Here is a 16,190-nt window from a genome sequence, read left to right as displayed (position 1 = left end):
TGAAGAAAAGATTTGGTGCACTTACGAAACATGCACATATAAATATTTCGCCATTCGATGTTTTCTCTAGTATATACAAGATTCTGCTGCAACTTGTGTTTTATCAAGGATAGTCGCCTTTTATCATCTCTTGAAACGTACTTATTGGCCAATTTGCGAGCTGGTTAAGGCTTTCCTGAATTGGCGCATTTCCAGGCACAATTTCGAACTTGCGAGAAGCTGGAATGACGGCAAATTTTACTATTTCAAGTTCATTTATTGTTGATGCTTTAAATCTAGTTTCCAGTCACAGGAGAAAGAATTTCTTGTGTGCACAAACATGCTTCAGGACTTACTCAAATCTTCCTTTAGCTACATATATTTTTGCATTTTGATGTCAAATCCAGTAAATCTCTGTCATCTGAATCACTTAGCTATAAACAATTGCTTTTGTAAATAAAGAAATTTTTGAAGAGTTTTATCAACTTGTATTTGCATCTGACATGAAGTAAAAACAACGGTTGACATAACTTTCTTTTGTTGGACAGTGATTCACCCTTCAATATCATACATTGGCACATTATTAGCTACATATTGTGATTATTGTCTTTTATTTTGATGCCCATTTGCTGTGACTTTTATATTGCTTCCCATGCAGTTTCCGCTTTCCTACAATTATGACTAAATAATTATAGAAAAACTTTTCACCCAAAAATGTTGTTTCGATATTAGTTTCTGCAGTCAAAAATAATTGCCACCTCTTATTACGTTATTTTGCGAGTAGAAGCTTTTACCATGATCCAGTTTCTTTTTCTATCTTGCTTCTAATCAAAAATGCCTAGCAATTCTTTTTCTGATCCTCTTGGCTAGAACACGTGTCTTCAATGCAAGCAAAGCAATCACTTGTAAACAAAAAAGTGTAAGCTGCTTGTTGTCCTTCTTTTACTCTTCTTAAAGTCTTCTAAGACAAAAAAGTTTGTCACTCAAACCAAGTAGAAATTTGGCTTAAAGACTATTCTCTAAAACAAGTGCATGATTTTTACCCTTGAAAGAAAATTCATTAAAAACTCCTATATACTTCTTTATGTCCTTCATTCTATTAATGTCTCAACTGTCAAATGCAAAACTTAACGCTTTGGTTGCTTTTCTTTTAGTTTTTCTTCAGATGACTCCTATATCATTTTGCCAATGTTTGAACATCGCTCTCCTTTTTGCTAACTTTTCTCTTTCTCTTGCACTGCTCCTTGAATTCTTAAAGTCGACAGAGCTTTAAAGAAAAACATAAAACTAAATTCGAAACGAACATCAGAGAGCATATTTTCTACGGAATGTAGCTAATATACAAGAACGAAACGTCGGGCAAAGAATAAATTAAAAAGTGATCCATCATTGCCCTTGTTGTGATACAGCTATATACTTACTAACTTCCTTACAAAACCTCGTGGGATTTAGTTATATACATATATTTCAAAAATGACTTAAGACATTGAAAGGAGATGATGACATAGAGCATGAATAAAATACAAGGTAAGTAAAGAGTAGCTCACATTTTCTGCAAGTTGAACAAAACTTAGAGGACATGTCTCCAAGCTGATGGCAACACGAACAAACATTTCAAAAATAAGAGGCTTTCATTGTATTTTCATAAATAGCGCATTCTCCAATAAAAGCAATGACGTGTAGCTCTACCACACTCCATTCCGCGTTTCCCACTTCCACGTGAAACTAACGTGGCATTACCATGAGTTTTAAAATTTTAAAGCATGGTTTTACCGCAATATTTGTCATTGTTTTGACGTGCACTTTGGCAGTTGATTTAGTAATCGTGCCGATGGCCTTTAGACGACATTTGCCATTAAGCGTAGAAAAAGCGTACAACTGATAAAATCGAATGTTTGATTCGTCTCTTTTAGCATCTTTTCTTATACCAAAACGGATGTTTGTCCGTCATAATCCAATATTTTATGATTGTAAAAGCAGGGTAAATTTTACAAAAGGTCTTCGAGTTTGACAACAGACGCTTGATTCCACTAGTGTACGTTTTTAAAAAATATCTGTTTGTCTACAAAGATCGTTACTAAAGCACCACACGAGTACATACGAGTACATAAGACAGACATACGAGTACATACAAGTACATACGAGTGACATACGAGTACATACGAGTGACATACGAGTACATACGAGTGACATACGAGTGACATACTAGTACATACGAGTGACATACGACTATATACTGGTCACAAATAAGAAATAGCACAATTTTTTCAATAATATATTGATGTAAAGTAAATGGTTTGAACCCGGGAGTACTCATGCACTAATAGTTCTCAAAACAACTGCTTCATATTTTTTTGTACGGGAGTTTATTTTATGGCAACTCCAGAGCAATACTGGAGTTGTTAATACATTTAAACCGTTTAGTAGATTAAGACATTGCGCACAACAGACATCAAATTCAACTAAAACATACAAAGGGATATAGTATGCAAATAAAATATGTTTTCAGCATTTATATCCATCAAATTGTCGCCCAAGAGTCCAGACAAATACAAGCAAAAGTGAATGCAAATATCAATGTATTATTAAAAAAATTGTTCTATTTCTCATTTGTGACCAGTATATAGTGGTATGTCACTCATATGTACTCGTGTGGTGTTTTGGTCACGATCATCTACAAAGCTATCTTCTCACTTAAGAACAAGTAATACTTATATATAAATGCATTAATGATTTGGTTAACAACGCATAATAAAAGTCATTCACAGAAAGGCATAATTAAAGTAAGACGAGTTTGATTTAGTTACTTTTATTGTTTGGAGAATACATAAATACTCGCTAAACTAACATATCGTAGTAGCAAACCAAAAGAATTAACGCACAGACAATAAAGACCTTTTAATTATTTTATGATTTTTAAAATTCGCATTTCATTCTCTGCGTTTCAGCAATCACCACGACAACAGATTCACACGACAGCGTGTCCTATTATTGTCGCAACATCACGAGTGTGCTCATTTAACTATCGAACGTATACGTTATGAAAAGAAAATTTTAGCTTTTATACGTTCATTCTATGCATCCAAAACATTTAGTAAAGTTTTAGTGAATCGAATAACACGATACATAAAATAGTAATGAAAATGCCTCGTACTGAGGGAGACAAAATTACATGAAAAAGTGTTTAGGTATTTTAATATCATCGTCACTGGCCAAATATGAGCTGTGTCGTGTTTTGTGAAAAATGTAAGAGTCTTTGTTGTCAATATTACAAAGAAAAGCAAAAACTTACCATCGACGTACTTTGCTGTGTATGGCATTTCTTTTGTGTAGATGAGAAAAAACAACCATACAAATTTAATAGAAGTAAGTTAAAAGGGGAAAAAAATCATTAAAAAAACCAATTATGTTCACGCACATTTTACTAATTTTCGTTTAGAGATTAAACTCTTGTGCACGACCCCCTACAGTCTTGTACTGTGATAATGAATGCAAATACACATGGAAGGTCAAGATTAGCAAAACCCTCTTTTATTGTAGGTTCTTCATTGACAACTTTTACTATAACAAAGACGGTACTCGACTGACGATCAAGGAAGCATTTTGACCTGCACAAGTTTAAAGTCTTCAAGAAGCAATATCGTATGGTAAAGTAACTTTTATGAATTTACGAAAACAAATTAATCATCATCCTCTCTAGTCATTTTCTATGAATTCATACCAATGCTCATTTTTAAACCATGGTCAAAGTTCGCAGTTTAGTATATAACTTTGGAAAATTGAAAACATTCGATATTTTCCATCGTTTTTCCAAGGAAAAAAAGGGTTTCGCGTTTTAAATATATGAGTTTGCATCAATTAATAATTACTAAATGGCTTCATATGTCGATAAATCAAAGGCTCAGAGTTTTAAATGTAATGTGGCATGCTTCGCGATGTTTTTTATTTGTTGTAAATCCAGTTAAGATTAGGCAAAAAATTATAGCGCAGTTATATTTTTATTTTGAACTACCTTTGAAACAGTTCTATTGGTGTACGGATTTCCAACAAATTAGATCTTACCAATCGAGTTGAATATGAAGTGTTGTGAAATGCGAATAAATCCAATAATGAGCATTTTATAATACATTTTACCAAACACTTGATCAATAAAAACAAAAACATTTAAAATAATAAATTTAAAATAATAATTAATTATAATAATAATAATAATAATAATAATATAATATATAATATATATATAATATATAATATATATATATAATATATAATATATTATATATAATATATAATATATTATATATATAATATATAATATATAATAATAATATAATTATATAATAATAATAATAATATATTTTTATAATAATAATAATAATAATTTTCATTTTCTAATATTTCAAATCAGATCAAACAGCAAAAAAATGCGTTTACAATGTTTCAACAGAAATCTATCAACGAGCTCAACAATAGCGTCAGCAGTGGCGAAGCTAGTCTGCTTTCAGCTCTTTCTATGCAAATATTCTTATGTTCATTCACTGAAAAAATAATACATCAAATTAATTTCTAAAGAAACTAATTTGCATAGCAGTGAATATAGTTGAAAGAGTTACATGCAGTAGTGTGTATCACGCTACAAATAGTTTTTATCTTAAGACAGCACAAAACAGAAAAAAACATATTTGATGAATTGATATCTAAGCAGACACATACAAACAGGTCATCTTTATTTGCTCCTATACTTATGAATCATCGTCTTTAAGAGATTCTTCACTGGAATTTCATTAATCATCAACCACAAGCGAACGAATCAGAGAGTGTGATGCATATGGTTACTGCAGTTATAATGTCAAGTATGCATGTATTGTAACTTTAGTCAAAAATGGCTAACAACCAAATGCATGAAGATTATTCTTATTCCTTTAAAGAATCGATTGCTCTACGTACGACAACCTAAGAGATAATCATAATACAACATACCTATCTTTTCTCGATCCTTAAAAATTGTATGTCTTCATTTTTCATTAAAAGAAAACATATCAGAAATCTTGCACCGACCATAAAGCTATTGATAGTTTCTTGAACACATGAATAATTTTAATGAACAAGAATAACACCAAATGTATTTGGTGGGTTCTAAAATAAAACGATAACTTATATTTTGAAGCAAAATGATATTGTTAAACTAAGCCAATATGGCGACTACAAATTGATTGTATGAATAAAACACGCGTGTAGTATGCGTGGACTCTCACGAAAATAGAAAGTAATTCACAACATGGTAACGAGTGCGTTTTATGTTTTAATATTTCCAGTTTTTACTCCCAACTTAATTGTTAAATAAAAGAATTGTCAATGACACATATATTTCAGAAAAAGTTGAATCGAATGCTTTAGTTTTGAGTTAAAAGTGCTCCTTCTTTTTGGCATAGAAGCACTGTTTTTTGTCTAAATTTCCGAGAAAAAAGCAATGCTTTCAGTTTGTAAATTTTTCTCCGCGGCTTTGCCTTTTTGTTGAACTGTAGTTCCTCCAAAATCTGTCTAAAAATGATCCCTGCTATATGTGCCAGATGGTAGAAGAGTGAATGATTTAACTCATACCCACGCACAAATATTTCCTTGCTTTTTTACAAAAAAAATCAAACGGACTGAGTCTGTATTGTAGCTAAGATCATGGATCGCACCTAAATGACCCTCTAAAGCCCAGTTTCCATATAATCGTCTCGATCGTCTTAGTCGCTTCAGTCGTCTGAAAGCGTGCAGGGACAATATCCCACGCAATCATTTCAGTCGTCTGGATAGATTAGAGATCCTAGAACAGATTTCTATCCAGACGATTGTAATCTCTTTGATCGCCTCATTCGTTTCGATCGTCTCGAAAAGGTTTCCATAAAATCTCTGTAATCGTTCCTGCGCGCTTTTAGGCCCCTGAGACGGCTAAGAAGATCGAGACGATTATATGGAAATTGAACTTAAGACGTGAATCATAACAGGACTCGACAGCTCCGCGTTACTGAGATTTCATAAGGTTTGTACAATATTAGTTAAAGCAAAACGAGTTAAATTAAAGTACTGTCATACACTGATTTTCATCTTATGCAAAATCTTACGCAAAATTTTTTTTGCAAAATCTTTGTAAAATTAAAGTGACATAAGCCGCGATATAACAGCCATAAAAACGTACTCATGTTTTCCATAAGTTGCAACGAGCATGAACAAAACTAGCTTGCAAATAAATAAACCAAGCGGAACAAATAGCCTTTCTTGGATTACGGCCGTAATGTAACATGCATAGAAACCGCCTATTGCAGACTAAATTATTTCATGCTGACCATTTAATGCATACATAACTATTTGTATGGATTATACTGTTTTTGTAGGTTTCGATTTTAACATCAAGTAAGTCAAAAATTACAGTCGAAATGACTGAACTAATTATTGTCAAATAGCTTCATAACTCACTTCATTTTAGTTGACAGAATCTCGGCAAAGAATATACAATGGGAGAAAAAACTAGATTTGGTTCGGTCATGGAAAGTTGAAAGTTTTTTAAGTACGTGTTCCAGTCTTATATTTCATGCATCATTTATAGATAAAACATCTAAAGACTGTCACAAACAATGATTTGGTGGTAGTGGTTAGGTATGATGAAAATGTGAATTTGTCAAGCATCGCGAGGAGGGGGCTTATACGTTGATTCACATCTTGACCATAAAAAGTTATGATCTTTCTTGAATCATATGGTGACAACTTTTAAAAGTTCCATCGTATTTTAATAATCTGGCCCGTTACCGATAAAAAAATTATATGCCAAGCTGATAAATCAGCTTTAGTTTGAAATACGTAGCTAAATTGTACTTTCGCTTTCCGGAACTGCTCAGTTGTTAAAAAAATTCCTCTGGTGAACTTGAAATAGAAAATTTTAACACTACACAGGCTTTACAAACAATTCATGGCGAAGAAATTGCTAAGAAAGACTTGCTAAATATTAAAGCAAGGTGAAACATCACATTGTTACAGAAACTCGAAAAATACTTTTACAAAATGTGTTTTACAAAATATGGCAATCTCACATCAAATGTGGAAGCAAAAAGCATTTAAAACTCCAATTGGCGTATGTTCGAAGACATGAACACCCACAAAGACAAAAAACATGACATTTCTTAAGTCATATCCTTCACATCTACGAGATGGAATTCTCTTATATCAGATTTCATGTTTTCTCTCTGCCATTGCCTGAATGAACGTAATTACATCGTTTGAACAAATAAATTAGCTTAAGATCTTAATGAAAACATTTCACAAGAATAAGAAGTCTTTAGTTTTCCAAAAACACGGACGTTTTATTTAAAACAATAAGGATCAAGCATATTTCGGTTAATTTACCTTGTTTATTTTGACCTTGCCCGATATTATTCGTTTTCTCTCTAGACGAAGACAAAAAAGGCAATCCAAAGATTGAACAGAGTATGGGAAAAATTGCCGCTCTAAAAGAACTGAGAATTAAAGAAATTCGTGTAAAGATGGGAGTGGAAAGTGGTAGTGGGTCTGCTAGTGGGTCTTCGAGTGGCTCTTCTAGTGGCTCAGGTAGTGTCGCTGGTATAAATATAAAAAAACATGAGGGATGTAATTGATATAATTGGAAAATGGCTAAGTTAGTCTTGGTTGAGTCAAACATAAAAGATGCTTTATATTTTACTCGGAGTTAGCGATGAGTGAAAACTAAGAAATAGTCATCATTTTTAGCTACGTGCTGTTCAATCAGATATATGATCAAGTAACATTCTGCTTAAAAGAAGCTATACTTTTTAAATTTTTGCTGGTCTTCTCCCAGGTTGTATCAAATTGCTTCAATATTTTTAGGTGAGAGCATTATATGTCAAGACTCGATAGACCTTGGCTTTGTGTTGGATGGTTCCAGTAGCATAGGACCCGATAAGTTTCGTCAAATTCTTACATTCGTCAAACGGCTTCTGGACAACTTTAAAATATTACCTCAAAATACACGCGTTTCAGTGATTAAGTATTCCTCAAAATCCACGTTGGAAATAAAATTCTTGCAAATGTTTGCATTCAAACAAGAGCTTCATTGGGCCATCGATAGTATAGATTATTGTGGTGGAGGTACGAGAACTGGAGCTGCATTGCGAAAAGCCAGAACTGAAATGTTTCAAAAAAGAAATGGCGCAAGAAGTCCACAAGGTAAGCATAACAATAAAGAGAACATTAGCAAAAAAATATATCAAAAACATACTTTTTCAGCTATAAATATAATGATATCACATAAGATATGGGGTAGACAACTGACATCAACATTTAAAATGTAGCACAACGCTATAACCTACAACTACAAACAATAACGACCTTATCTAACAACATTTGAGAAATTAACCTTCCACTCTTCTTCCTTGTAAGCGAGACAAGCCTACTCAAAAGCAGAGAGCCTTATACGCTACAAGTCCTGGGCTTGTGACCGGTATAGCAGAGTTAAAAGGTGAAAGGTTTATCATAGATTAATCAACTGAATATTCCTGCTCATTTTTGTTTGGAAGCATGTTGAACAGTTCATATGGACAAAGCTCGAATTCCATATTAAATATCAGTAACATAATCAGGTGTTAATGTTAGACAATACATCATTGCACTTCAGTGAAAGCATCCCGCTTTCCACTGGAAAAGAATGAATCTAATATCGATGTTAAACATAGATTATTACAATGTCCCACTAACATTGCAACTATTTAACCTTGTGATTTAAAATGCAACAATTTCTAGCAATGCTAAGGTAAGACAAAATGAACTTCTGTTTACCTATTGCACCTTTTTCTCTTCTCAAAACTGATTTAGATGCAAAGAAGGTTCTAATTGTGTTGACGGATGGGCGAAGTTTAGATAGCATAAGGCAGCCAGCTAAGAGACTAAAGAAACAGGGGGTAGTCATATACACAATCGGAGTGGGTTCTGCAATTTTCAAATATGAACTCAACACAATGGCTTCACTTCCAAAGAAAGATCACGTGTTTTTAATGAACGATTTTAAAGAGCTGACCTCGTTGGCTGAGAAAATGTCCGACACATTGAAACAATGTTTTTCATAAAGTAATTTGTTGTCCGTAAACATAATGTTTGTATACGATTATAGCAAACATTTGAATGAATTTGTTGTCATTAAACGATCATTAGAAAAGAGAAAAGTCTCATCAAACACGTTCGTAAAATCAACAATACTCCTTATCATAAATAGACACTTTGCCCTTAAACAGACTTTCAAAAATGAAGAAAAAGGAATAAAAAAAATTATCCAAGAAATCGAACACACAGATTAGTGCACTTTAGATAAAACTGTAGAAGAAGTGCTGTTAGAAACTATTTGAATATGTTCGTCTTGGTTTCATTGATAATCAGTTCCGAGTGTGATCTTTGTTTGTCACTTTTTCTGCTCGAACTTGCGTTTGTTTTCAAAGCTATACGCTCTATTCGGTTTTTGCACTACCCATCCGCTCCTAAAATCAACACCTCCACTTTTTGTCAAGTCACCTCCTTACCGGGTTATTTCCTTAATGCCTAAGGGAAATGGACATTTTTATAGAAATTTGAATAAAGAATTCACCTTCATTTAACGATCATAGTCGTTAAATCTTACAATGAGTATGTTAGAAAAGATGCAACAAACACTGAAGATGAACCTTATTTTTCAGTTCATCTTCAGTGTAAAATACTTGCAATGCACTGATAGTCTTAAATTGACTTTTGAATTAAAATAGGCTTGAAATAGCCATTTGCCATCATGCCACGCCCTTAAAGATACTTCTTCCGTTTTAAAAAGGGTTATATTTTAAATTTTAATTTGTCGACTAAAAAGTCTTTTGATGAAAAAATGTTATTAATCTTTATTTCAGCCAAAGACCATTCTATTTCATGTTTTAAAGCTTTTATTGGCTTTGCTTGTAAATAGTTGAATACATGCTTTATCTTATATATTATCTTATCAAATAACCATCTTATTCCTCCAAAAACATTCTTTGACACTCACGTTTTTTTGGTTTTTTCGGAAGATCGGGTAAAAGGTATATTTAACGACATTTGTGGTGCAATTGCAAGAGACTCGTATTTACGTCAAAAACACAGACAATTTGTACCGAGACAACAGTGTCGACTAAACAGAAAATATGACGTTAGGGCACACAATATGGAACGTACAGAAGGATCACTTCTGTCGGAGCTATGTTTTTTTCCTCGCGCATGTTGTGCGGCGCGTATATCGGCGCCGTATTTCCAGAAAGATATCTAGGGTTTTTCACTTGCTCCCAACAACTAAAATGAACCAAAATCATTTCTTAAGTCGAAATATTATTGAATTCATTACTCAGAAATAACGTAATGTTACTTTAGCGGTTGGAAACAAATGAAAAACGCTCATCAACTTGCTGGAATGATGGCGGGCATGACGTCGCGGCGCAGACCAGAGTGACCCTTCTGCAGAAACACTATTCTATGGTTAGAGTTAAGGTTATTTTAATTACAAGATACTGCTTTTGCAAATTGTGTAAACTACTTGCTGTGAAAGCCAAGGTGGGTGAAATTACATAATCGACGCATATTCCTGTTTTGTTATTTAACGAACAATTTAGTAGTCAATTTCAAATACTTTATAACGGTAATTTACGTCTTTTGAATCTTTCACCTCTATAAATGTAAAAATTCCTGATATGCAATGCGTGTGGCTGCATCGAACCACAGTCCCCCATTATAACTGAATGAGTTCCATTGTCAAGACAAAAAACACAACAAAGCAGTGCACAAAAAAATTTTATCAGTTAATGCCTTGATAACAGAAAAGAAAGTAAAAGTTAAGCGTTGGTCAAAGCAAACTATTATAGCTCAACTATATTATTAAATCACCTTCAGAACAACACTAAAGGCATGTAACAAGATTTAAAAGCAATAATTCGACTTCATTTCAAAGTCATTATCAAGCTCTAAGTTTATCATTATCAAGGCTCAAAAAAAATATTGATAAAAATATAATTCTAATCATTTTTCACATGCAATTGTTGGTCACAACTCACAAGTGAAGTTTAACCAAAGAGCTAAGCTGTAGGAGCTTGACAATATGTTTGACATAATGACAAAGTTGTCAATTTTATTGAAACAATTTATCAATAACTTCATTCTTTAAATAATTGTATTTTCATATATTGTTTATTAAAAATAAGACAACAAAAAACATCTTTATTTGTAAGCCACAAGAACTCAATATACAATTACAAATAAAAACTTTTAATTACAATTATGCAGACAAACTACATTGCAAATAAAAGCCCCGATTCAAGCATCAAATATAAATTAGTTTGTTCAAATTCTATACTATTAACATCTTCATCTGAAGAACGTTCTTTACGCACAGTAGGTCGTTTTATCGCTTCTAACAAATCCGTTGACCATTCTAATATAAAGAAACTCTTCACCAGAAAATACAGAAATGGAATCACACTAAATATATTTATTACATTTGTCCTAAATTATAAATTCTTAGGGCAACTGCCGTTCAATATAAGAGACGTTCTAAACATGGATCTCGCATACAATTCAAGGCAAGAAACTATAAAACACGTAAAATTATGTTTGACGAACGTATTTTACAACAAAACTTTTTCTCACCTCATATGCTTGGTATCCTGTCCGATGGGATTAAAATTTTATCCATAAGTGAATTTACATTCGTCAAATTTTCGAAAAACAACTCTTCATAATATTATATATATACATTCTGGCCAGTTTATCTGGCCGGAGTAATGGCTGACGCAAAAGATGCGCACTTAAGAACTGGGTACAAGAAGGGGACAGATTTTTCGCTGAGTGGCGCTTCTGTATACGTATCTATTCTGTGCCTGCGGATGTAACATTATGTGTATCTAAGGTATTCTGCATATAATGACCTGAATTCTACCAATCATGATACGTAGTAGGATGATAATTTATTAATTTAAAATGAAATACAGGAGCTGATTACTACTTTAATTTTTATGGCAATTGTATGCATAATTCAACAAGCAAACCCATACTAGCAAAGTACTTTGTGAGAGATGATGCATCAAGCCTTAAACTAAGTCTTTTGTTGACCTAGTAATAAAATGTTGATATAGCTAATGACAATTGTTTATACCATCACCTTAAATTGAAGTTTACTATTACTCATGAGTGTGTCACCTAATTTTTCTGTAGATGGCTCGTAATCTATTTTTGTGGTTCTGGATTTTGACATCTAGTAAGTGGAGAAATTACAGTCTAAGAATTACGGTTATATTTATAAAGCTTCATATCCTAGAGTCATTTTTGTTTAGTTGTAGAATTGCTCCAAAGAAGATAGAAAGAAACAAGGAATTGGATTTGGTTCATTCATGGAATGATGTAAAATTTTTAAGTGCGTGCTTCTCTGACATGAATAAAAATGACCAATAAAATTCAAAGTATTCTTATAATTTCTCGTCAACACTTTTATTAATCTCGTAACATGGTTTCGGCAAACAAAGTATCTTGCTAAATGTTTGAGGTTGTTTGTCCAAAGTCCTTAGCTTCTTACTAACAACCTATTAAGATTGAAAATAATTCATTATTAAACTCTTGGTAACGAAGCGTAAGGTTATCAAAAACTTTATTATGTGACATGACACACTCGTACTTTTGCAGTTTGCTTTAGGAAATTGTATCTAAGCCACTCAAAGAGCACTTTTCCCCGAAAGCGACGCTTCACATATAACAATGACATTATTTGCCATCATTGTCTTCCTAACAGACGAAAACAGAAAGAGTGGAAGTATACACGATATAGGAAAAATTTTTAAGCTACGAAACCAGTCAGATAAAGAAATTCGCGTGAAAAGAGACGTAACAAATTCTTCTGGCTCAGGAAATTCTACGGGTAAATGTCCAAATCTTATAGCTAGACGATCTGTAAACATAGTTAAGAAATGCTAACAGAAACAGTCCAAATAACCAAGTCATTCATTGAACACCAGCATGAAAAATATGTTTCATGTCTGACACATACTTTATGGATAAGTCAAGGCAATATTTGTATGCTATCTCAGTAAACTACTTGCTAAGCAGACAGATATGGGTAACATTCTCTTTCTACTTTTTTAAGACGGAGACATAAAATGTAAGACGTCTATAGACCTAGGCTTTGTATTGGATAGTTCTAGTAGCATTGGATCGAGCAACTTTCTCAAAATGCTAAAATTCGTAAAAGATTTCCTTGATCACGTCAAAGTATCTCCACAAAACACGCGCATTTCGGTGATAAAGTTCGTCATCTACACTGGAAATCCAATTCTCTCAAACCTTTGAAAAGAAGCAAGACCTTCATTCGACCATTGATGGCATACGCTATTACGGCGGAAATACAAATACAGGAGAGGCGTTGCTTAAAACTGAAAGCGTCAGCCAGAACTGAAATGTTTCAAGAAACAAACGGCGCAAGACGTTCGCCGGGTAAATAGAGCAATGAAAATACTTTGTAATCATAAACGACACGAGCAAAAAGTGTGGCTAGCTCCAAACAAGAGCATCAAAAAGCACATTAGCTTTCGATAAAAACGCTTTTTTAATGTTTTCCAAAGTCTTCGAGTATTTTTATTTCGAAGAGTTGTTTGGCTATTCAGTAATTTATAGCAGCTACAGCATGTATTTTGTTTTGTTTGCATACAACAGTTTCTCGCCATGATACCTTGAACATTTTTATTTGATAATATATTGGAGCACATTGTGAAGCTTGACCTTCTAAGCATATTTTGAACTTTGAAATATAGTTGAAATTTTAAGCAACACGACTTCTTAAAGCGAGATTTAATCGCTTGTATCCTAAAACAATAAGTATTTGCAGTTAACATGAATATTTCAATAGTGCATGTAAACATTTACAACAATCTTAAAGAATAAGTCTCACAGTAATGCTTTGCGCGTTCAGCCAGCCATAGATAGCCATTTTCGAGGCACCCAAAAATGGCAGCATATTAAGTTTTTATTGCAGCAATATGTCAACTTATACTACAAAGTCCGGCCCATTAACATCAAAGTACAGCTTGCCAAAAGATAAAGAAGAATCAACGAGAGGTCAGTTAAACAAAGACATCATTTTATATTTGGTTAGCTAGGATACAAACCCTATCAACTACGTATCGCTGAGATTCAATACAACAAGTAAACACAACGCGCAAAGCTTTAACGTGATATTCATTCTTTAAGCTAGGCATAAAAGACAAGAGTTTCTATTCAAATGTACTTATATATTGGATCATTAATTCTTTCAACAATTTATACAGATGCAAAGAAGGTGTTAATAGTGTTGACAGATGGACGAAGTGGAAATAGTGTGACCCAAACAGCACAACAACTAAAGAACGACGGAGTAATCTTATACTCTATTGTATGGAGGGTGATATCCGCCAAAATTAATAGCTATATTTTCCAATTACAATTTTAATGCCTTCAAGCAGGATATAAAGGAATTAATATTAGAAATAGTTTTAATGCAATATACGTTCGTCATTCGTATTCTACGGCTTTTATAGGTTTCTTTCAATGAATTGTATTGGTTACGTGATCAATGTTTTTACAACGTGTATGATATTAGAAGGCAATTTCACAGTAGATTTGTCGTTTTTGACTAATAAAGGTTTTTTTTAATGTATTTTGCCTTATTATTTTTCTTTTTATTTTCTACAATAGATTTTCTTAATAGAATGATCAATGGATTTATTACTTTATAGCAGAAATTAAACGACCTACTGTACACGAACAATGCTGTTGTGATGAAGACACAGTTATTTTAGAATGTGGATGAATATTTTTATAAAATATTAAAGTACTTCTATGTTTGATGTTTGAATTCAAGTTTTTTGACTTGTTATTTTGCGTTGCATCTACATCATTTTAAACGAAACTTTGTAATTTCATCTTGTTTGTCAAATCTGTATATGTTTAACAATAAAGTTGTTTTTTAACTCTTTTTTAATAAAAAACTTGGAAAGTTTTTGCTGTGTGAATTTGCATATTTAATTAGTAACCAGGACCACCATTCATTTTGTGCTGGAAGGCTACACAGTTATTGCAAGGTTTTTATGTACTACTCTCTGTGTCATTCATACACAAATATTTCATGGCAAAGAGAACAAACAAAAGGGTGGGTCAAAAACTCATTGTGCTGCCATCAATTGCACACAAAGCAAACAAACTCGTCCTGATTTAAGTTTTTTTCGTCTTCCAAAGAATCCAGAGAGGTAAGCGTATTTTTTGTTTGCAAGTATTATGGCAATTTTATGTAATGCTGCATGGGCAATTAAGTTTTTAAGCATTTCTTTGTATTTCAGATCAAAGGAATGGGTAAACAATTGTCGTCGTGAAGATCTTTTGGGCCAAAGTGCAGAATATCTTTACAAGAATTGTAAACTGTTTGCAGATCATTTTGAGGACTGCATGTTCACCAGCATGGAAAAGAAGAGATTAAATCTTCAGAGTAAGCCAACTCTATTCAAAATTCCCAATCCTCCACTCCAAATTGGTAAAAAACGAAGGACAAATGAAAGAAAGAAATTCAATATGTTCCATCTGGTAAATAAGTAATTTTTCAGAATTTATTTTCCAATAGATTTCAAGTAAGTTTAAGTAAAACAATGAAACACTATTTTTACAAAAAATGAGGAAAAGAATTCTTAAAAATTATACACATCATTCACTTAGCAAGCTACATAGAATGAAGTAGATAAGGAAACAGGAAGAACTGAATGATCACAAAAAAATTTTATTACAGCAAAGACATCTCGACATGAAGAAATAGCCAATGTTACAGGTTAGTTGGTGACATGCAATACCATGTATATAAAGTTGTTGATACTGACTTAGTTAAAACACTTTGAAGGAATAAGAGAAGAGCAACTTAGCAAAGAGTGCTACAATAAGCATGGTGAAAGTTTCAACATTGATGAGATGGAAAGTTGGAGAGCGCAACTTTTCCAATTTTTTTATGTGGCATCTAACCCTGTAGTTGCACATTTCTTTATAGAAGAACATCAAACAACTGAAGGCAACCAAATTAATAATATTCCCATGAATCAATCAAATGAAAATGAAGAAGGTAAAATGTAATGGTTTTGCAACAGCTAGATTACAAATTTACACATAAGCTAGTTAACAAAGTTTTCAATGACCAC

General features: G+C 32.8%; 1 protein-coding gene and 2 long non-coding RNA genes across 3 annotated transcripts; 2 read left to right on the top strand and 1 right to left on the bottom strand.

Annotated features, from left to right (window-relative positions):
• Positions 1 to 500: 500 nt before the first annotated feature.
• On the bottom strand, positions 501 to 5,143 carry LOC124449204. The gene is made up of 2 exons (XR_006949359.1): positions 4,960 to 5,143; positions 501 to 1,246 (listed from the first exon to the last, which is right to left on the bottom strand). It is a non-coding gene; the product is annotated as an uncharacterized LOC124449204 (long non-coding RNA).
• A 2,322-nt stretch (positions 5,144 to 7,465) lies between these two features.
• LOC124449141 (vitrin-like) lies at positions 7,466 to 9,173 on the top strand. Its single transcript, XM_047000095.1, has 3 exons — positions 7,466 to 7,566; positions 7,843 to 8,181; positions 8,827 to 9,173. Exons 1-3 carry the CDS (start codon positions 7,503 to 7,505, stop codon positions 9,075 to 9,077), a joined length of 654 nt encoding a protein of 217 aa, XP_046856051.1. The 5' UTR covers positions 7,466 to 7,502; the 3' UTR covers positions 9,078 to 9,173.
• Positions 9,174 to 15,553: 6,380 nt separating this feature from the next.
• On the top strand, positions 15,554 to 15,973 carry LOC124449167. Its single transcript, XR_006949352.1, has 3 exons — positions 15,554 to 15,591; positions 15,791 to 15,829; positions 15,899 to 15,973. It is a non-coding gene; the product is annotated as an uncharacterized LOC124449167 (long non-coding RNA).
• The last annotated feature ends 217 nt before the right edge of the window (positions 15,974 to 16,190 follow it).

The sequence above is a fragment of the Xenia sp. Carnegie-2017 genome, unplaced genomic scaffold, assembly GCF_021976095.1.
Source record: "Xenia sp. Carnegie-2017 unplaced genomic scaffold, XeniaSp_v1 HiC_scaffold_13, whole genome shotgun sequence".
NCBI classification, from domain to species: Eukaryota; Metazoa; Cnidaria; class Anthozoa; order Malacalcyonacea; family Xeniidae; genus Xenia; species Xenia sp. Carnegie-2017.
The sequence above is the reverse complement of the archived record's forward strand: the minus strand, read 5'-3'. Positions and strand labels throughout refer to the sequence as shown.